Below are 21,817 nucleotides of genomic sequence, written 5' to 3' on the forward strand. Positions count from 1 at the left end.
CCAGGACGAAAAGCCCGCCCAGGACGGCCCAAAGAATGTCATGATTTTTTGTCATAGAAGTAGGAGCCCACCACATCTATGATGATACCGGGCTTTGTCACAATTATCGTCATAGAAGTGTCATAAGTATGACAGAAAAAATTTCGTTCGGCCCTAAATGTCACAGATGTGTCTTTTTTTTGTAGTGCAGGAGCTCGCGGGAACGGACCCAGGATGTCCAGCCCCCAGACCGCGAATGGCCACGAGAGTGGGATAGTCTGGAGGCCCTGGGCTGGCTGGTGGATCTGCTTGGCATGGAATTGGCAGGCCTCGCAGGATCTCACCAGCTCGGTCGCGTCGTTGAGTGCCGTGGGCCAGTAGAACCCGCTGCGGAACGCCTTGCCGACCAGGGTACGTGACGACGAGTGGTGCCCGCAGTCTCCGCTGTGCATGTCAGTTAGCAACTCGTTCCCCTGCTCCCTGGAGATGCATCGCAAGGAAACATCATTTGGTCACTTTCTGTATAGCTCACCATCCTAGATGCAGTATGCCGTGGCCTGCCGTGCCACGCGCTCCGCGTCCTCCTCTTTCTCCGGCAGCGTCCCTCGTGTCAGGTACGTCTTAAACTCCTTGGTCCAGCACCCCTCCCAAGGCTCGAGCGCCAGAAGCAGGCGTGCTCCTGTGGTCGGGCCACAGGCGGGGGCTCTCGAGGCTGGTGGTTGGGGGAGCTCCTCCCTAGGCGACGCCAGCCCTGCCGATGGGGGTGCTGCTGATGGCTTGAAAAGCCGCTCTTCGAAGACGCCGGGCTCCTGGGGCAGGCGCTTAGATGCCCTTCTGGGATGTCGTCGGCTTCCTTGTTCGTGCCGCAAGGCACGTGTTGTATCTCCAGGCCCAAGAACTATTTCTCCATCTTGCGCACTTCCGCGAGGTACACCTCCATGTGCTCGTCCTTCGGCTCGTACAACTTGTTGGAGAAGTTGACGAGGAGTTGCGAATCGCCCTTGATGGTGAGACGTTTTACCCCCAAGGCCACGGCGGCCTTGAGGCCGGCGATCAACCCCTCGTACTCCGCAATGTTGTTGGAGACCTTCTCGCCCCGCTGGAAGCAGAGGTGCACGGCGTAGTAGAGCTTGTCTTGGGTGGGCGAGATGAGCACGGCCCAGCCCCCGCGCCTTGGCGTGCGAAGGCGCCGTCGAAGTACATGACCCATCCGTCTGGTACTTCACTTCCTGGCAAGAGATATAGGCTCTCGCCGACCTCGGGTTCCGGGGCGTCGGTCCATTCGGCCACGAAGTCGGCTAGGGCGGCCCCCTTGATGACCCTGGTTGTGCTGAACTCGAGCTGAAATGCCTGAAGTTCGATGTTCCACTCGGCGACCCTTCCCGCGGCATTAGGGCTCCAGAGCACCCTCTCCAGTGGGTAAGCTGAGACGACCTTGATCGGGTGGCCTTGAAAGTAATGGCGCAGCTTGCGTGAGGCCACCAGGAGCGCGAGCAGAAGCTTCTGTGGCATGGGGTACCGTGCCCTCGCATCCCGCAGTACCGTGCTGACGAAGTACACTGGGTGCTCGACGAGGGCGGGAGCATCGATGGAGCCCGCGCCCGCCGGAGGTTGGGGCGTCTCATGAGGTGACGGGACCTCAGGAGCCTGATCTTCCATTGGGGCCTTTGCAGGCTCGAGAGCGCCGTCTTGCCGGGCCTGATCATTCGTTGGCGTTGTTGCGGTCTTTGTGGCATCCTCTTGGCGCCGTATCGCCCCGGCTGGAGGTGCAGCACGGCGCGGCAGACTCTTGGCATGGCACTCTTCCCGAACCGTCACTAGCGCTACGCTGGCGGAGTAGGGAGTGGCGGCAAGGTAAAGCACCAGGGGCTCGAGGGGACGAGGCGCCACCATCACCGGAGGGCTGGTCAGGTATCTCTTGAGGTCTTGAAACGCTAGGTCAGCCTCTGGTGTCCACTCGAACGGGCCCTTCTTCTTCATCAACTTGAAGAATGGAAGGGCGCGCTCCCCCAGCTTGGAGATGAAATGACCTAGCAAGGTCATGCAGCCCGCAAGCTTCTGCATTTCCTTGAGAGTTTGTGGGGGGCTCATGTCTTCTATCGCCTTGACCTTCTCCGGGTTAGCCTCGATCCCCCTGTGGGACATGAGGAAGCCCAGCAGCTTGCCGGAGGGAACACCGAACACGCACTTCTCTGGGTTAAGCCGCGGGTCCACCTGGCGCAGGCTCGCGAAGGTCTCCTCTAGGTCCTGAATCAGAGTTCTCGCCTCCCGGGACTTTACCACGATATCGTCGACATAGGCCTCCGCATTCCTCCCGAGCTGCCGCCCCAGGGCGATGTGCATCAGCCGTTGGAAGGTCGCCCCAGCATTGCGCAGTCCGAACGGCATGCAGGTGTAGCAGTACACCCCGCACGGGGTCAAGAAGGCGGTCTTCTCCACATCCTCCACTGCCATCTTGATGTGGTGGTAGCCTGAGAACGCGTCCAGGAAACACAGCAGGTCGCACTCGGTGGTAGAGTCGACGATCTGGTCGATGCGCGAAAGCGGGAACGGGTCTTGGTGTTGGGGAACGTAGTAATTTCAAAAAATTTCCTACGCACACACAAGATCATGGTGATGCATAGCAACGAGAGGGGAGAGTGTTGTCCATGTACCCTCGTAGACCGACAGCGGAAGCGTTATTACAACGCGGTTGATGTAGTCGCACGTCTTCACGATCCGACCGATCAAGTACCGAACGCACGGCACCTCCGAATTCAGCACACGTTCAGCTCGATGACGTCCCTCGAACTCCGATCTAGCCGAGTGTTGAGGGAGAGTTTCGTCAGCACGACGGCGTGGTGACGATGATGATGTTCCACCGACGCAGGGCTTCGCCTAAGCTCCGCAACGGTATTATCGAGGTGTAATATGGTGGAGGGGGGCACCGCACACGGCTAAAATATCGTATATCAAGTGTGTTTAGAGGTGCCCCCTGCCCCCGTATATAAAGGAGCAAGGGGGAGGCCGACTGCCTTGGGCACGCCAAGGAGAGGGGGGAGTCCTCCTCCTAGTAGGAGTAGGACTCCCCTTTCCTAGTCCAACTAGGAAGAGAGGGGGGAAGGAAAGAGAGGGAGAGGGAGAGGGAAAGAGGGGCTGCGCCCCCTCCCCTAGTCCAATTCGGACTCCTCATGGGAGGGGGCGTGCCACCTCCTGGCTGTTGCCCTCTCTCTCCCCTCAAGGCCCACTAAGGCCCAATACTTCCCCGGGGGGTTCCGGTAACCCCTCCGGCACTCCGGTTTTTTCCGAAACTTCTCCGGAACACTTCCGGTGTCTGAATATAGTCGTCCAATATATCAATCTTTATGTCTCGACCATTTCGAGACTCGTCGTCATGTCCATGATCACATCCGGGACTCCGAACAACCTTCGGTACATCAAAACATATAAACTCATAATATAACTGTCATCGTAACATTAAGCGTGCGGACCCTACGGGTTCGAGAACTATGTAGACATGACCGAGACACCTCTCCGGTCAATAACCAATAGCGGAACCTGGATGCTCATATTGGTTCCCACATTTTCTACGAAGATCTTTATCGGTCAAACCGCATAACAACATATGTTGTTCCCTTTGTCATCGGTATGTTACTTGCCCGAGATTCGATCGTCGGTATCTCAATACCTAGTTCAATCTCATTACCGGCAAGTCTCTTTACTCGTTCCGTAATACATCATCCCGCAACTAACTCATTAGTCACAATGCTTGCAAGGCTTATAGTGATGTGCATTACCGAGTGGGCTCAGAGATACCTCTCCGACAATCGGAGTGACAAATCCTAATCTCGAAATACACCAACCCAACAAGTACCTTTGGAGACACTTGTAGAGCACCTTTATAATCACCCAGTTACGTTGTGACGTTTGGTAGCACACAAAGTGTTCCTCCGGTAATCGGGAGTTGCATAATCTCATAGTCATAGGAACATGTATAAGTCATGAAGAAAGCAATAGCAACATACTAAACGATCGGGTGCTAAGCTAACGGAATGGGTCAGGTCAATCACGTCATTCTCCTGATGAGGTGATCTCGTTAATCAAATGACAACTCATGTCTATGGCTAGGAAACATAACCGTCTTTGATTAACGAGCTAGTCAAGTAGAGGCATACTAGTGACAAACTGTTTGTCTATGTATTCACACATGTATTATGTTTCCGGTTAATACAATTCTAGCATGAATAATAAACATTTATCATGATGTAAGGAAATAAATAATACTTTATTATTGCCTCTAGGGCATATTTCCTTCACTTGGGGGTAGGCCTTGTTGAGGTTGGTGAAGTCGACGCACATGCGCTCTTTCCCGCCATTCTTGGGCACGACAACTGGGTTGGCCAGCCACTCCGGATATCGTACCTCGCGAACGACGCCCGCTTCTTGCAGCTTGCGGGTCTCTTGGACGATGAAAGCCTGCTTCTCTGTAGATTGCCGTCGTGCCTTCTGTTTCACCGGGCGTACGTTGGGGCAAACCTTTAGGTGATGCTCTATACCCCCCTGGGGACTCCTACCAGTTGCTTGGGTTCCCAGGCGAATACCTCCTTGTTCGCCCGCAAGAAGTCCACCAATTCCCTTTCCTGCTCCGGAGCGAGGTCTGCACCTATGGTGAAGGTCGCCCTGAGGCCCCATCCTCATCGACTGGTACTTGCTTCATCTTGGCCCGATCTTGAGTGAACAACTGCTTCTTCTTGGACGACGCAACCTCCTTAGCCCCGGGAGTGGCCTTATCGGCCAGGCTGGCTGTAGCTGCTGCCCTGAAGGCGAGCTTGAGGGCCGTCAGGGCTTCCTTGGTGTCTCCAGCCACGGTGAGGACGCCTTTGCTCCCTGGCATCTTCATGAGGTTATAAGCAGGATGGGTGGCCGCCATGAACTGGGCCAAGGCCGGGTATCCGAGGATGGCGTTGTACGGGAGACCGATGCGGGCGATGTCGAAGTCGATAAGCTCGGTGCGGTAGTTTTCGCGGGTGCTGAAAGTCACGGGAAGGCGGATCTGCCCTAGGGGGCTGTTGGAGCCGCCGCCGACTCCAGAGAAGGGCTTGGTAGGACGGAGCCGCTCGTGCGGTACGTGAAGCAAGCCGAAAGCCTCCATGGAGAGCACATTAAGGCCGGCTCCGCCGTCGATGAGGGTCTTGGTGACGGCTATGTCGCAGATGGCGGGCATGCAAAGCATCGGGAGCGCGCCTGAGCTTGTGGTGGTCGCTTGAATCGAAGGTGATGTCGGCCTTGGGCGCCGCCCATCCTGGAGGGGCCCCTGGCTGAACGGAGGCAGCGCCGATCTGGCGGAAGAACTGCTTGACATGGCGGTCGGAGGGCGGCGCCTGCGAGCCGCCGAGGATGACCGCGACGGCGACAGGCGCAGGCGCGAAGCGCGCAACGAAAAGGCCGCGCAGCTCCTCCCAAGAGGCCACAGAAGATCCCGGCAGGCTGAACAGCTAGGCACGCGGCGCGCCAGCGAGGGCCACGGGGAGCCAGTTGGCCATGACCTTGTCGTCGCCTCCAGCCTTCAGAACGACGTCCTCGTACGCCGGCAAGAAGGCTGACGGGTCCGCCGCGCCGTCGTAGCGGGGTGGCATCTCCGACCTGAACTTGTGCGGCCACCACACCCGCTGCAGGTCGGGGGTGAGGACCCTGAACCCCATGGTGTCGCCACGGGCGTCCGTCGATCCAGCTGGAGGGGCGGTGCTGGCCATGGGGGTCGAGCGGAGAGGTGATGCCGTGGAGGAGCGAAGTTTCGGCGCACCCCCTACCTGGCGCGCCAAATGTCAGATTACGGGTTCCGGCAAAACCCTTGAGGTTCGAACTTTGGGGTGCGCACGGAGATCTCTCTCCCCCAAGCTCACACACTCACCACGATCTCAAAGCTGAGCTCGCCGAACTCGATGAACAAGGGACATAAGAGTTTATACTGGTTCGGGTCACCGATGTGGTGTAATACCCTACTCCAGTGTGGTGTGGTGGATTGCCTTGTAGGCTGGGATGAACAAGTACAAGGGAAGAACTACCTCCTGAGGAGAGGTGTTCTTGAGCTCGGTGAGCTTGTGTGGTTGAGGATGATCTGAATGATCCGTCTGGGCCGAATCCGTTCTCCCTCTCCACGGTGGTGGCTAGTCCTATTTATAGAGGCCCGGGTCCTCTTCCCAAATATCAGGCGGGAAGGGATCCCACAACGGCCAATTTAAAGGGGGACAACTAGTACAAGCTATCCCGACAAAAGGTGGTCTTCGCCTGCCAAAGGCTCTGGTGGTGACGCCGTCGTGGGCTTCGCGGTGACCTCCGTCCTGCCGTCCTGCTGGTCTTGGTCTCGTTGCACCGATATGAAAACCTTTGCCTGATGCCTCGGGACTCCTCGCCTGCGCCTACTCCTTTAGCACCAAAGAGGAAACCAGTACTCTGCGCCCGCTGGCGCCTGCCTGGCCTTGGTCGTCATGGCTCACGTCACGGGAACCTCGCGAGGTGCCCCTCGCCTTGATCTCTCCGCTCCTCGCGAGCCAGCCTAGTGAGGCTGCCCCTGAGGAGGTCTTGTGTCGCCCGCCTCGCGAGGCTTGGCCCCTTGTGAGGGTCTTAGGTGTTTGCCGATGAAGAGGGGCCGTACCAGGCCGCTAGTGGAGCCACGCCGTGGCCCGCAGGCAGGCAAGTCTGGGGACCCCCGTTCCCCGAACGCCGACATATTTATTTGGATTTAGATGATTAAAATCCTTAGAAGCTTTTTTCTAAACATAGGAAAATCTTGGAGACACTTTTAGTGATTTTCTGCTCTATATTATGGAAAAAACCTTTCGAACGCGTAAAAAATGTGTGCGCAAAATGGATTCTTTTTTTATCAAGATGCATAAAATGGATGCAAGTAGCGTGTCAATTGTTCCTAATGATGTAGCTCCTATAAGAAAATCTACATTTCATACCTTAAAAAGTTTGCTTAAGTATTTTGAAATACAGAGAGATAGGACCCTCGGGTCTAACCGCCCAAACGGTGCATAAAAGCAAATCATAGTAGCTTCTAGTATCATTTTCTTTATCCTGATTGAATAATCATTAATTTTGAAACTCTTATCCCAAAACAAAAAATTGAAACTCAATTTTGCGCTGCACATAGAGTACACCACAAGACATTGGCTTTGGTCCCTAAAAAGGGACATTGACATTGGTATCCTGTTAGCGTTCAAGTCCTATACTTAACATTGGTGTTTACATTATTTCTGAATTTATTTCAGACTTCCGACGAAGTTCGTTCAGTGGGAGTAGAGGTTTTTGTTGACTACTAGGCGTCTATGATGACTTCATAAAATCTCAACATGATATGCCGTCTCGGTCTTTTGAAGGTGCTCATAGAAGTATGGTGTACGTGTACTTATAGAGGTGAGTATATAGTCGTGTATCTGAGCGACTTCGATTGCACTGTGTTAAAAAAAAAGTTCGTTGGCGTCGTGGCTTGCCAGTGCAACGAACCACACGCACACGGGCCCGTTAGCCCGTCAGACCCGACCAAAACCCTCGACCGGCCGTGTCTACCTCCGCGGCCGCGTGCTTCGACCCGACCTGACCGCGCAAAATCTCGCACACGCACCACCCTCCCCCGCCGCCGCCACGAACGACATGGCCGCAGCGCTTCTGCTCCGCGGCCTCCGCTCGTCGGCGAGCCGGGCGCGCCCCGCCTTCCTCTCGCCGGCCTCGGCCCCGCCGCCCTTCGCCTCCTCGCTCCTCCACCGCCTCTACTCCTCCGCGGCTGCGTCCGCGGCCAGCCCGCCCGCCTCCGCGCTGGGTGGCGTCACGGACCCGGCCCGCATCCGCAACGTGGCGGTGATTGCCCACGTCGACCACGGGAAGACGACGCTGATGGACCGGCTCCTGCGCCAGTGCGGCGCCGACATCCCCCACGAGCGCGCCATGGACAACATCAGTCTCGAGCGCGAGCGCGGCATCACCATCTCCTCCAAGGTAACCCTCTCACAGTCACATGGCTAGTGCGTGGCTACTGAGGCTGCGCGCGAGGAATTTTTGCTCGGCATTTCGTCGAGCAAACTGCGCGCGTCTGAGGAGGGGCCATAACACAGACACAGGACTGAGATCTGGTCCAAAGGCCATACTCAGTTTGCTATTTTTTTGGCCTGTGTCACAACACCTTGTGCGCATTTCTCTATGAATTCGAATTAGTGGGAGGATGGATGCCACGTGCCACGTCTGGTTCAACAACTGGCTGGCTAGAGCTCGGAGCCTGTGCTCAGTTACCCACTCATTAACTCTCTGGCAGTTCTACATACTCTTTAGGCGTGTTGCAATGAGGGCCGCAAGTAGCAGAACACTAGTCTGGCCCATTTTAATGTCCTAATGAAGCACTGTCGTACCAGGGAAGATGTTGACAAACGTTTTCCAATGTAGATAATGTGGCAACGCATGTGACATTTCTTGTTTCCTTTTGGTTATATGTTCAGGTCACTTCTGTCTCTTGGAAGGAGAATGAGCTCAACATGGTCGATACCCCTGGCCACGCTGATTTTGGTGGCGAAGTAAGCACTTTTGGTATAATTATATACCTATAAACTGAAATGACGATTTTGATGTTGTGTTTGAGATGGCCATTGCCTTTTTATAGGTTGAGCGAGTTGTTGGAATGGTGGAAGGGGCAGTCTTGGTTGTTGATGCTGGGGAGGGACCTTTAGCACAAACCAAATTTGTGCTTTCAAAGGCTTTGAAGTATGGTTTACGCCCAATCCTCCTCCTCAACAAGGTTGATAGGCCTTCAGGTCTGCTCATTACCAGAAAATTCGCCCATTAAACAGTAATCCACGTCTCATGGGTGCAGTGTTTGAGTTTGAACAAAATAACAGAAACAATCCAATTTTTTACGGAGAGCAGAATCATTTGGTTGTTGAGCAACTAAGTTGTACTTGTTTGTTCCATTAAACAAGGATGTTACCGTATGAGCATGTCCATAGGTTGAGTTGCTATAATACAGACAAAACATAAATGGAGACTAGGTGCATGCAAAGTCAACTTAGAGTGGTGGTAATTTAGTGAAGGCAAGGGAAGAAAACTATAGAAATATATACAGTAGTCATTAATTAACTGTACAATGAGGCTACTAAACCATCACTTTTCTTATGTTAACTCAACATAATTGGAAATCTAGCAAATTTTGTATTACAAAGGGCACAGTCGGATCTGGTAAATTTTCTTACAACTTATAGTCCTGTTTATCCTGCTAGCAAAGTAAATTTTCTCTGCAAGGTAAAAAAAATGCTAATTGCAGATGGTATACATGTGCATTAATTTTTTGGGCACGTATATGTTCCTTGTACTCTGTATTTGCTGTAACTCTTCTACGCCAACAGTTTCTGAAGAAACCTGCAACGAAGTTGAGAGCTTGGTCTTCGATCTTTTTGCAAATCTGGGTGCCACAGGTGCATTTCTAGCAATTCAAATTGGTTTGCCTTAGAACTTTCTTTTCTTTTTTCGTGACATTGTTTTGTTTGCATATTACAGAAGAACAGCTAGATTTCCCAGTTCTTTATGCATCAGCTAAAGAAGGGTGGGCTTCCTTGAAATTCACTAAGTGTCCGCCTGATAGTGAAAAAAACATGTCTCCTTTGCTTGATTCAATTGTACAACATGTCCGTTCCCCAAAAGCTGACCTTGAGGCTCCGTTCCAAATGTTGGTTAGTATACCGAACAACATCAGAACATGATATTTGTTTAAGATGAGAAAGCATTTTATATTTCTTTGTTATTCCTGAATCTATGCTTTGTAAAGTGTACAATACAATTAGTGTTCATTAAGTGGACTGCATTTACTTTCTATGAGAGTGTCCCACTCGAATTAGCAACTACAACATGATTCCTACCTTATTTGTTTTATGACGTATAGTGTTAGCTTCGAAGAACTACCATCAATTGGTTTGACCTTGTACTTACAAAGCAAACAACGTGTCTCCGATGTCTGTACTCTCTCCGATCCATATTACTTGTCACTCAAACGGATGTATCTGGACGTATTTAAGTGTTAGATACATCTGTTTGTGCGACACCGACAAGTAATATGGATCGGAGGGAGTACTTTATTTCTTCTGGCTTCACATGAGTTGGTGCCGCCATAGTTCTTGGTCCACCACTAATGACCCATACAGCATTCTTTTCATGGAATTTATTTACTTGAGCTCCTGTAGACGGCAAGATGCTCAGTATGTGTCTTAGCTGTACCATTTCGGAAAGTGGTTATGCATCTTAACTAGACCGGAGAAAAATAGCTCCAAGACAAGTTATATAACATCTTGAAAAGTATCCAAACTGGATACAGTCCCCACTCAGTTCAATCCAATACACCTGGTTAAGCAAGGCCAGCCATGATGGATAAGCTAATTGTGGTTTGCTAGCACATCTGATACAATCTTGAAACATGCTGATTTTATTCTCGTCAGCTATGTATGGGGTGATGCAGGTTAGCCTCGTAAGCTAACCTAGATATGGCTTAGGTACAGTCATGAGGCATCCACGCATGCTGCAGCAACCATGATAATGTTGTTGCGCGCATTCACCTACCTTTTTAGTAAAAATTGCAAGAGGATTATCCCCTATTGTTTCTTGCTTTTAAGAATGAATGTGCTGAAGGCATCAATATGAAAGGTGCTTGATATGTACTTCTTTATTCCTTTTCTGTTTGGTCCTTGCTTTGTTCAGCGAGCAAGAAAATCTTGGATGGTTCAACATTAATAATGGAATGTTGAGTAGTGGTTGAAATGGGGCTTTTAGCTTATTGTCCATGCTTTCATGTTGATAGTTTTTCCCCCTCTTAGTACATCTCCTAAGATGGTGTATGAATTTAGTCCTCGTTATTGAGGAATGAGTATCAATTTGTTTCACTACCTTTTGCAGTATGATATCAACTTTCAGTCTTTCACTGAGTCATATTTTGGATGTCTACATTTCTTGTGACTTCTTTGGCCCGGTTCATATTTTCATGGATACATGGCAAGAACCTTTGTCGTCCCATGATCATAACAACATGGCTCAAGCTGTTATGTATGTGGTTTCATCTTTCTTTGATATAAAAGTTTGCCACATTAACCATGATAAAATCACATTTGATTATGTTAGATGTATGGTAGCCGAGCATATTAGTTGGTCTGTAGGTATTAGTTACTACTCTGCTGTTGCCTAGTACATGTATATGTTTGGTCCATTGGAATAACTAAAAGTCCATTTCCTTACACATAACATTATGGAAATATGCAGTAAGTTCCAGCCAGGCTAACATCTGTCTGGAAGAGCACTACACTTCCGATGTGTATACCAGCTACCAAGCACTGTCCTAACTTGTAGCTATCCTCTTAGCTTGCATACTCTGAGACATCTGTAAATTGCTAACAATTAAACTATCACAGTGTATTTTTAATTCTTCGAGCTATCTGTCAGAATTGAATGAAATTGCATATGTACTGGTCTGAAAGTAGTCAGGTATTTTATTCCAAGTGAGTTACATTTTTTTTCTTAGCCATATTAAGGAATTTCCACAATATAAGTCATCATATGGATATTTCTTGTTCCAACATACCGCATTTTATGTTCTACAGACAATTCCTTTATATCCTTACAGCAGTTACTTTTCTATAATGCTCCTCGAGCGTGAATCCCCCTTATTTCGAAACAGAGGAGTTTAAATAGGATGCTCCATTTAGCATTCATCTATGTTTTGAAATGTAAACTCAAATAAGTTTGTAATGGTCCTGTACAGGTTTCCATGATGGAGCGTGATTTTTACCTAGGAAGAATACTCACTGGGCGTGTAACCTCTGGAGTTATCCGCGTTGGCGACAAAGTTCATGGTCTGCGCATCACGGATGAAGGGGTTCAGAAGATTGAGGATGGAAAGGTGTCACCGAACTTCTTGCACCTTTTCTCTTTGATGCTGAACCTATTCTTTACCGTCCAATATGTGTTTGCCAATTGGGTTTATTAAAAGCTTTAACGACCTTTGTATGTTACAAAATAAATTTAGGTTGTCAAGCTCATGAAAAAGAAAGGCACAAGCATGGCAGTAATAGAGGCTGCAGGAGCTGGTGATATAATCTCAATGGCTGGATTGTCTGGTCCAGCAATTGGACACACCGTGGCAAATCCGGAGGTAGGGGTAACTCTATGTTTTGATTGGCTACTTGTTGCTGTACAGAACGTATTCTCCTTTTCAATTGTCAGCAATTCTTTATTGTCATATGTGAATGTAATTGTGTGTAGGTTTTGACTGCTCTGCCTGCAGTTGAGTTGGACCCTCCCACAATATCTATGACTTTCGGTGTGAATGATTCACCACTGGCTGGCCGTGATGGCACTCATGTAAGTACCAAATAACAGTTCACCACTTTCGGGGTAAATGATTCATCTTGATCCTCTTTTCATCTGAGCAAACCTGAGCGACTCCTGTTTGACTGAGTGGAACAAAAAAGGTGTCTACACATGTCAGAACAGGAGTGCTTGACAACCAGTTCTTATTTTGTATGCCACATGCACAACAATTATAAATGTCAAGACATGATAAATGATGCTGTGAAATCTATCATGCCTGATCATGTATGGTTAATTGTTGGCTTGCAATTTCATATAGAGTCCAGAAATCCCTTAATAGCTGGTAATTGTCGTGGAACCATGATAGTGTACTCTACACATTACACAACTATTTTGTTCAGTAGGTAGATTTCATATGCAGGTTTTGAAAAAAAATCTAGATATTTCAGGTTGGATTTGATTTGTTTGGTGTATTTACACTAAAAATATTCTCTGTTTGACCTTTGATTTTTTGGGGAAAATAGAAGCATAGCATTTGGCCAGGTGTAACTTTATAATTAGTTACATAACTTGATGTCGTTGACAACCCATTGCTCAACTACAAATCATGGGTAGATGGAAAAGGCTCACCTGCAGTACATGATGGATGACGAATTTGTTCTCGAATCATCAGATTTTCCCAAATCTATTGTCAGTTAGTCTTCTGAATGTGCTTCTAAATTGGTAGGTGAGAGTAAGGAGCTAGTCTCCTACTATCATTAAATATATGGGGGGCTAAATCCAAGGTATGGTGCTAGCCTCCTACTATCCTATGCAATATAGTTTTTTTTTTGCAGTATGCACCATGATAGATTAATTGTGAAGTTCCTTTGGCATTTTCTAATGTTTGACATAACAAACTTACACCAACGTATTTATGAATTCTGATTACGCCATTTTACATCATCATATGTGGAATTTTATGGGGACTTGTCATTGCTTAAATGACATAAGATCCAATAGCGCTTCTATAGATTAACTTCACATGTTGCCGGTGCCAAATAAAATGAACTCATTGGAGCATAATCTGTCTATTTGTTGGGTGATATTTTAGTGTATAATTTGCAAAATCTGAACTTGGCCGATTTGGCTTGATTTTAAAATTTTGCAGGTAACTGGAGCAAAAATCGGGAACCGTTTGATGGCAGAGGCCGAAACAAACTTGGCAATTAATGTTCTTCCCGGACCATTGTCAGAATCTTATGAAGTTCAAGGAAGGGGAGAGCTTCAGTTAGGTCTGAAACTTTGACGAAATCCCTCCTGTTCTAACTGAAATTTTATTCAACTCATTTAAAAGTGCCTCATGCCAGTTTTTTGTGATATAATGAGAAATTTAGTCATCAACATCATAGGATGATCTGTCTAACTTACAGGAATCTTAATTGAGAACATGCGGCGTGAAGGATTTGAGCTTTCAGTTTCACCCCCAAGAGTGATGTAAGTTCCAATCAATCACAAACATTATTATGTCTCATTTGCATGCAAACTCTTTTCGTGGCAAGCTAACCGTCTCTATTCTTCATCTAGACGTTCATATTTGTTTCTTTTATCGATCATATTCACTCCTTCCTTTCTAATACGTGTAACTCTTTGAGCAATTTGACTGCACTTTGTCCACTATGAGCTTGACCAGTTTCTTTATGGAAATTAGGTATAAAACAGAGCGTGGGGAAAGGCTAGAGCCTATTGAAGAAGTAACTGTCGAGGTAGAAATCAGGAAAGCTATGTTTGAGCTTCTTTATCTTCACATGTTCTAATCTTATATTTTAAATTTATGAATTGGATATTGTAGGTGGACGAGGAGCATATCGGGTTTGTGTTGGAAACCCTTAACAACAGGAAGGGGGAATTGTTGGACATGGGCCCTGTTCCTGGGACAACTGGAAGAACTCGGGTCTTCATGACCTGTCCATCTAGGTCAGTAGTGGTCTCTGTTCTGCTGATTACTAGTTGCATCACTTGTTACCTTGAAAAGCATGCAATTCTTGCTGTCTGGTTAGCCATTTGTACCTTAATATAGTTATATTTCACCTTTTACTTCTATAATTTTAGCCAATTATGTTCGTTTTCGTATTTGTACATTGCCTGTTTACCTCATGGATATGCTCCCGGCAGAATTTACTGTAAAATCAAATGAACCTAATTTTGGAATCTACCGATTCCTTTGACTCGATGTAATATGCATTTATGGTTTTGGTTCAGATAATATCAAATGAGCTATTATGGTTGCAGGGGTTTGGTGGGTGTTAAAGGAGTTTTCAACAGCTTTACACGTGGAACTGGATTTATGCACCGTGCTTTCCAGGGTATGATGCTATTTATAATTCGGGGCTACATAACGGTTGCAGTCTGTAACTCACACATGTTGTTTTTAGGTGAATAGTAGGCCACGTAGTCATGTCATGAATTCATAGACTTGAAGTGCATAGACAATGGTCAAAACCAGAATTCTCGTCTTCCCAGTGTAGAGGCAAATTATGTAGTGATCTGTGCAGACTTTGCTGTTAGTGCTGTTAGTCTTCGATTTTCTTTCAACTGCACAAGTCAAAGGATCACAGCCCATTCTGAAAGTGTTATTACCACCTTGTGCTGTTTACCTTAGCTAGATGTGAACGATCCTCCAGTTTTCAGGCTATGCATGTGCACACGGTTGCCACAGACCATCAAAATAAAATTTATGCTATGACACAAGAAAATTAGTGCGCTACTGCATCAAAATGCAGCAGTTTATTTGCGTTGCATGCCTAACTAGATTTCAGGAATTCTTGACTATGATTTTCCAATGAATGCAGCATATGCTAAATACATGTAACTAGACTTCATTGTTATCTGACCGATGGTTTTCCTATGAATGCAGCATATGCTAAATACAGAGGTCCACTAGGCACTGTTAGAAAAGGAGTTCTGGTAAATCAAATTTCAGCACCTTCATAATCTTATATTCTTATGTTACTCTTATTTGCTTATCTTGTAAATTATATTTTACATTGCAATAAGGTATTAATACTGATATTCATTTGAGCAAAGAAGCAAGCATAACTTAAGTAAATAGAATCAGTACTTTTGAACAATACCTATGTGCTTGTGAACTCTACAAGTGGAAGTTAATTTTTCTCCATGTTCATATATAGGTATCTGTTGGCAGAGGATTTATCACTTCACATGCACTCATGAGTTTAGAAGCTCGTGGTACTCTTTTTGTCTCTCCTGGGATGGAGGTAGCTATCACTTAATTTTGTTATAGTACCTTCTAGGTGCAGGAGATTACCTTAACTCTCTTTCTTCCTTGTTGAAAGACATACGAAGGCATGATAGTTGGCGAGCATTCACGTGATAGTGATCTTGAGGTAAGTTGATTGTTTACTTAGCATGAATCAGTTCCTGTCCGTTAATACATGAAAATAATGTTGTTGGGCAGATCAATCCTGTGAGAACTAAAGAACTTACAAACATCCGAGCTCCTGGAAAGGATGAAAATATCCGCCTGTCTCCACCTCGCTTGGTATGTCCTTTGCTCATGTATCAAGACATCATGATATATCTGCACTTTGTGTGTGTGCGTGTGCGCGCGTGTGTGGGATATAGACACAACATACTACAAGACCTAATTGACAACCATCAAGGGCCCGTTTTGGACCTAGAACATCATGGCCACACTTTTCTTGTTTTTTGGAGCTGAGGACGGATAACTTTAGATATGCACATTATTTTGATGAAGAAATGTAGCATTCCTTCTTTTGGGCTCATCTAACCAAACACAGTGACTCTTAGCTATTGCATAATCTTAATGGAAGCTGTTGAACCATGCAGATGACTTTGGAAGAGGCAATTGGATATGTTGCTGTAGATGAGCTTATTGAGGCAAGTTTTTTTCTTAAGTTCTTCAAACATTTAATTAGAGCAAAATTTTCACTTTGAGGATTGAGTGTGGTAAATGGTGATAAACAATTGATTCTTCTAGACTTCGAAGCATTGTTCCAATTCCTGTTTCATAGAAGTTAAAAAAATGGATACTTGCTTGGTTATATTGGATTCTTAATGATTGCATGAGAACTTCTGTCAACATAAAATGTCGATACTTTAAAGATAAACTCTAGAGTCTAAAACCAAATAAAGATCAGTATGCAATGTTATTTCTTCGAGATAAGAGTAAGCCATAATCGTTTGCCATGCAGTTTGGTATTACTGCCTCTATCCAGGTTTATAAGTCGGGCTTGGGTTTATAAATCTTCAATTTAACTAGCGAAATATGGGTTATATGCCATAAAAAAATTATCTTCAGATTCATGGTCTCAACATAGCTCTATCTTGATCTGGATACAGTGATAAGTGAGGAAGGATTGGCTCGTCACATCCTTAGTGGTGCTCTACATCGACGCTTGGGTGTAGTGAAAAGTGAGTAGGCATCTTTGCAGTTGACCTGACGAGTGCGAAGGGTAAGGAAGTTAGCTGAGCCAAGTAGAATTCACTTAGGTAGTTGGAACATAGGGTCCTTGACGAATAAGTTATGGGAGTTAGTTGATGCAGTGGTGAGGGAAGGCGTTGATATCCTATGTGTCCAAGAAACCCAATGAAAGAGACAGAAGGCGAAGGAGGTGGAGGATATCGGCTTCAAGTTGTGGTACACGGGGACAACTAAATGGAGTAGGCATCTTGATCAACAAGAGCCGCAAGTATAGCGTGGTAGACGTCAAGAGGCAAGGGGACCGGATCATCCTGATCAAGCTCGTCATCGGGAACTTAGTTCTCAGTATTATTAGCGAGTATGCCCCACAAGTAGGCCAAAATGAGAGCACATGGGAAGGCCTGAAGGACATGGTTAGTAGTGTACCTATTGGCAAAACGCTCTTCATAGGAGGAGACCTCAATGGCCACGTGTCTAACACAGGTTTTGAAGGGGTGCATTGGGTTTTTGGTTATGACAACATGAATAAAAAAGGATAGGATGTCTTGAGCTTTGCTTTAGCCTATGACATGATCGTAGCTAACACCCTCTATAGAAAGAGAATCCCATCCAGCGATTTTTAGTACTGGTCGACACTTTAGCCACATGGATTTCGTCCTCTCGAGAAGAGAAGACAGACGTGCTTGCCTAGATTGTAAGGTGATACCTGGAGAGTGTTGTCCCTCAACATAAGCTTATGGTGGCTGACTTCCACTTTCGGATACACGTCTAGCAGGATAAGCGCGCCAAAATTGCTAGAACAAGGTGGTGGAAGCTCTAGGGGGAGGCAACTTGGGCTTTCAAGGAGAGGGTTATTAAGGAGGGCTCTTGGGAGGAAGGAGGTGATGCAAACAATATGTGGATGAAGATGGTGAGTTGCGTTCAGATGGTGGCTTCAGAGAATTTGGGGGTAACCAGGGGAAGTAAAAGCAAAGCTAAAGATGCCTAGTGGTGGAACAATGATGTCCAGAAGGACCTCTACCGGCGTGAGTGAAGCAAGGGGTCAGGCGTATGAGAACCTCTACCAGTTTTTAAACACGAGGGAAGGGGAAAGGGGCATCTATAAGATGACCAGGATCCGTGAGAGGAAGATGAGCGATGTCAACCAAGTCAAATCCCTTCGTGTTTGTTATACAAGGCCACTATCCCATTTTTCAGGTACCAAAAAGACAAAGCCAATTAATAAATAGCATGATTAATTGTGTGAAAACCTCTCGTGTTTCGGACTAATTAAACTGTTGTATGTGGCGCCTCTTCTCTATGGCTGCATGCAATGTTTGCATTAATAAGCACCATCGGACGAGGCAAAAATCTTATCAATTTGTCTCGGGAAGAGATATTGACATTGTATAATTGCAAATTGTATTTTCTTATAGTGGCCTTGTATTTAAAACCGGAAGGAGTAGATGGCAAGAATACTTTGACAATCTGTTCAATTGTCAGAATTAGAGCTCTGCCATTGAGCTGGATGTCTCCTTTGATGATACCAACAAACGTTTTGTTTGATGAATACATGAGTAGAGTCTTGAGGTTAGGGAGGCTTTGAAAAAGATGAACCCTGATTTTCAGCCTCATTTTTCGGTAAAAGAAGATGCCTGAAGAATGAAGGCAGATTATACTAGTACCAATCTTCAAGAGTAAGGGGGATATTCAAAGTTGTATTGATTATCATGGAGTTAAGAATAGGGAGGCTTTAAAAAAGATGAACCCTGATTTTCAGCCTCATTTTTCGGTCAAAGAAGATGCCTGAAGAATGAAGGCAGATTATGCTAGTACCAATCTTCAAGAATAAGGGGTATATTCAAAGTTGTATTGATTATCATGGAGTTAAGTAGATGAGCCATACAATGAAGCGTGACCAAAAATCAGTTTGGTTTCATATCTTGGGGATCAACCATGGAAGCTATTTTCTTGGTACGGCAACTTATGGACAGGCACAGGGAGCAAAAGAAGGACCTTCGTATGGTGTTCATTGACTTAGAAAAGGCCTGCGATAAGATACCGCATACTGTCATGTGATGGGCCTCGGAGAAACACAAAGTCCCAACAAAGTACATTACCCTCATCAAGGAAATGTACGATAATGTTGCGACACTGATGACTTTCCAATTAAAATAGGATTGCGCCAAGGGTCAGCTTGAGCCCTTATCATTTTGCTTTGGTGATGAGTGATGTCATAACTCATAAGGGATATACAAGGAGTTAACGCATGGTGTATGCTCTTTGCGGGTGATGTGGTGTTAGTCGGCGATAGTCAGACGGGGTTAATAGAAAGAATCAAAAGTTTTAGGCTTCGTAGAACTAAAACTGAGTACATGAGGTGCGGATTTAGTACTACTAGGCATGAGGAGGAGGTTAGCCTTGATGGGCAGTCAATGTTGCAAAAGGATGGTGATATCGATGAAGATGCGAGCCATCTAATAAAAGCCGGATGGATGAAGTGGCGCCAAGCTTTTGGCGTCCTATGTGACAAGAGAGTGCCCCAAAAGCTAAAAGGCAGGTTCTATAGGATGGCGATTGGATCGGTGATGTTGTATGGCAGAATGTTGGCCAACTAAAAGGTGACATGTTCAACAGTTAGATGGCAGAATGTTGGCCAACTAAAAGGTGACATGTTCAACAGTTAGATGTAGCAGAGATGTGCATGTTGAGATGTATATGCGGCCACACAAGAAAGGATCGGGTCCGAAATGATGATATACGAGATAAAGTTGGGGTAGCACCAATTGAAGAGAAACTTGTTCAACGTGGTTTGAGATGGTTTGGGCATATACAATGCGGGCCTCTAGAAGCGCCAGTGCATAGGCGGAAGGATAAAGCATTCTGATAGTGTTAAGAGATGTCGGGGTAGAACAAACTTGACATGTAAGAGAGGTCCGTAAAGAGAGACTTGGAGGACTGGAATATCACCAAAGAACTAGCCATGGACAGTGATATGTGGAAGTTAGCTACCCACGTGCCAGAACCATGACTAGGTTTTGAGATCTTATGGGTTTCAACTCTAGCCTACCCGAACTTGTTTGGGACTAAAACTCTAAAAGGCTCTGTTGTTGTAGATTCGCCGTCCAATGAAGTTTTAAATATATATACTTTTTATGGCATATTACATATGTTTTGTATGTAACATATGAGGTCCCAAGGGATATACAAGGAGATATCCCATGGTGTACGCTCTTTGCGGATGATGTGGTGCTAGTCGATGATAGTCGGACGGGGGTCAATAGGAAGTTAGAGCTATCGAGACAAACCTTGGAATCGAAAGGTTTTAGACTTAGTAGAACTAAAACCGAGTACATGAGGTGTGGTTTCAGTACTACTAGCAGGAGGAGAAGGTTAGCCTTGATGGGCAGGTGTTGCCCCAAAAGGACACCTTTCGATATCTGGGGTCAATGCTGCAGAAGGATGGGGATATTAACGAAGATGTGAACCATCGAACCAAAGTTGGATGAATGAAGTGGCGCCAAGCTTCTTGCATTCTCTGTGACAAGAGTGCCACAAAAGTTAAAATGTTGTATGGTGCTGAGTGTTGGCCGACTAAAAGGCGACATGTTCAACAGTTAAGTGTGGCAGAGATGCGCATGTTGAGATGGATGTGTGGCCACACGAGGAAGGACTGAGTCTAGAATGATGATATACAAGATAGAGTTGGGGTAGCACCGATTGATGAGAAGCTTGTCCAACATCGTCTAAGATGGTTTAGGCATATTCAACGCAGACCTCCAGAAGCTCCCGTGCATAGTGGACGGCTAAAGCATGCTGATAATGTCAAGAGAGGTAGGGGTAGACCATGCTTGACTTGGGAGGAGTCCGTAAAGAGAAATCTGAAGGACTGGAGTATCACCAAAGAACTAGCCATGGACAGGGGTGCGTGCAAGCTTGCTATCCATGTGCCAGAACCATGAGTTGGTCGAGACCTTTTGGGTTTCATCTCTAGCCTAGCACAACTTGTTTGTGACTAAAGGCTTTGTTGTTGTGTTGTTGGCATATTACATATGTTTTGTTAGTCAAATTGACGACCTAAAAATCCGTACCTACTTACAAAGTAGGTTGGAGCATGTTTTAAAAGCAACTTTCTATCTGAATCAGGGAACTATACTTTGTGTACCTAGAAAATGTAAGAAAATATAGTTTGTATATTATACAATATTGGCGAGTCAGTGTGGGGGCATTGAAATCCAAAATAATTCTGCTAATGTGTTGGGGTGCTGATTAATCCAAACAGAAAATATGGTTTTAGTTGGGATAACAATATACCCATCTGTTTCTTAAAGAAAATGAGTTAATTGTCTAGCTGGTTTTCCATTTGTGCGTACTATTATTCCAGTTTCATCCTGGAAGCAAATTCTTATATTATGCTGCTTTATATTGAGTTGTTGGCATTTGAACCTGATCAGGTTACTCCCAAGGTCATACGGCTTCGGAAGAAATACCTGGACGCCAACAAACGCAAGATGATGAAAAACAAAATCATGCAGTGAAGTTCCAAACTTCCAGTCACATCTATCTAGTACTGCTAAAGCCACTACTATATTGCGCTATCCTCCAAAAGGCATGTCCGGTTTTTGCATACAAGGTCCAGCCAGTTTCTACACACAGCAGTGGGAGGATTTAGCAATGAATAAGCCCAAGGTTGAGCTGCTGTTGTAACAAAACTGAGTGGGTTTGAGTTAGCATTACCTCGTGAAGGTATAGCATTGTAGCTATCTATAGCTTTTCTTTATAGTGAATTTTGGGAACACACAAATATTACCCTGGAAGGGTATAGTGCTCTTTTGGCAGTTCGAGAAAAACAAACCGAGGTACTCTGGTTGAATTGGCTACTTTTGTTGACACATTTGGAAACGTCTTGTGAGAAATTAAAGCAAATAAAATCTCACGCTAACTATAGCATTCACTCTGACAGGTCTTTGTGTGCTTACAATTATGGGCTATGTTTGTCATTACAATGGATTATGATGTTCCATTTTTGCTACTCCCTCCATTCCTTTTTTGCATCAAACTTTCACTTGTAATTTTGGTCAGCAAAATATGGATTATATG

The 21,817-nt window shown here is 46.1% G+C and overlaps 1 protein-coding gene across 1 annotated transcript; it reads left to right on the plus strand.

Annotated features, from left to right (window-relative positions):
• The first annotated feature begins 7,500 nt into the window (after positions 1 to 7,500).
• Positions 7,501 to 21,679, plus strand: LOC109752887 (uncharacterized). Its single transcript, XM_020311797.4, has 19 exons — positions 7,501 to 7,956; positions 8,451 to 8,525; positions 8,612 to 8,762; positions 9,351 to 9,419; positions 9,502 to 9,674; positions 11,747 to 11,884; positions 12,011 to 12,136; positions 12,247 to 12,345; positions 13,445 to 13,568; positions 13,707 to 13,770; positions 13,985 to 14,039; positions 14,126 to 14,250; positions 14,566 to 14,639; positions 15,191 to 15,240; positions 15,465 to 15,551; positions 15,630 to 15,680; positions 15,752 to 15,835; positions 16,144 to 16,194; positions 21,172 to 21,679. Exons 1-19 carry the CDS (start codon positions 7,615 to 7,617, stop codon positions 21,253 to 21,255), a joined length of 2,022 nt encoding a protein of 673 aa, XP_020167386.1. The 5' UTR covers positions 7,501 to 7,614; the 3' UTR covers positions 21,256 to 21,679.
• Positions 21,680 to 21,817: the final 138 nt, after the last annotated feature.

Source organism: Aegilops tauschii, chromosome 3 (genome assembly GCF_002575655.3).
Source record: "Aegilops tauschii subsp. strangulata cultivar AL8/78 chromosome 3, Aet v6.0, whole genome shotgun sequence".
Taxonomy (NCBI): Eukaryota; Viridiplantae; Streptophyta; class Magnoliopsida; order Poales; family Poaceae; genus Aegilops; species Aegilops tauschii.

Bases quoted from the DNA above. Each gene is read 5' to 3' on its own strand.
- LOC109752887 (XM_020311797.4), top strand. From the start codon at position 7,615: ATGGCCGCAGCGCTTCTGCTCCGCGGCCTCCGCTCGTCGGCGAGCCGG. The intron at 14,040-14,125 runs GTAGAAATCAGG...TGGATATTGTAG, and splicing joins TTGAAGAAGTAACTGTCGAG to GTGGACGAGGAGCATATCGG. The intron at 15,836-16,143 runs GTATGTCCTTTG...TGAACCATGCAG, and splicing joins GCCTGTCTCCACCTCGCTTG to ATGACTTTGGAAGAGGCAAT.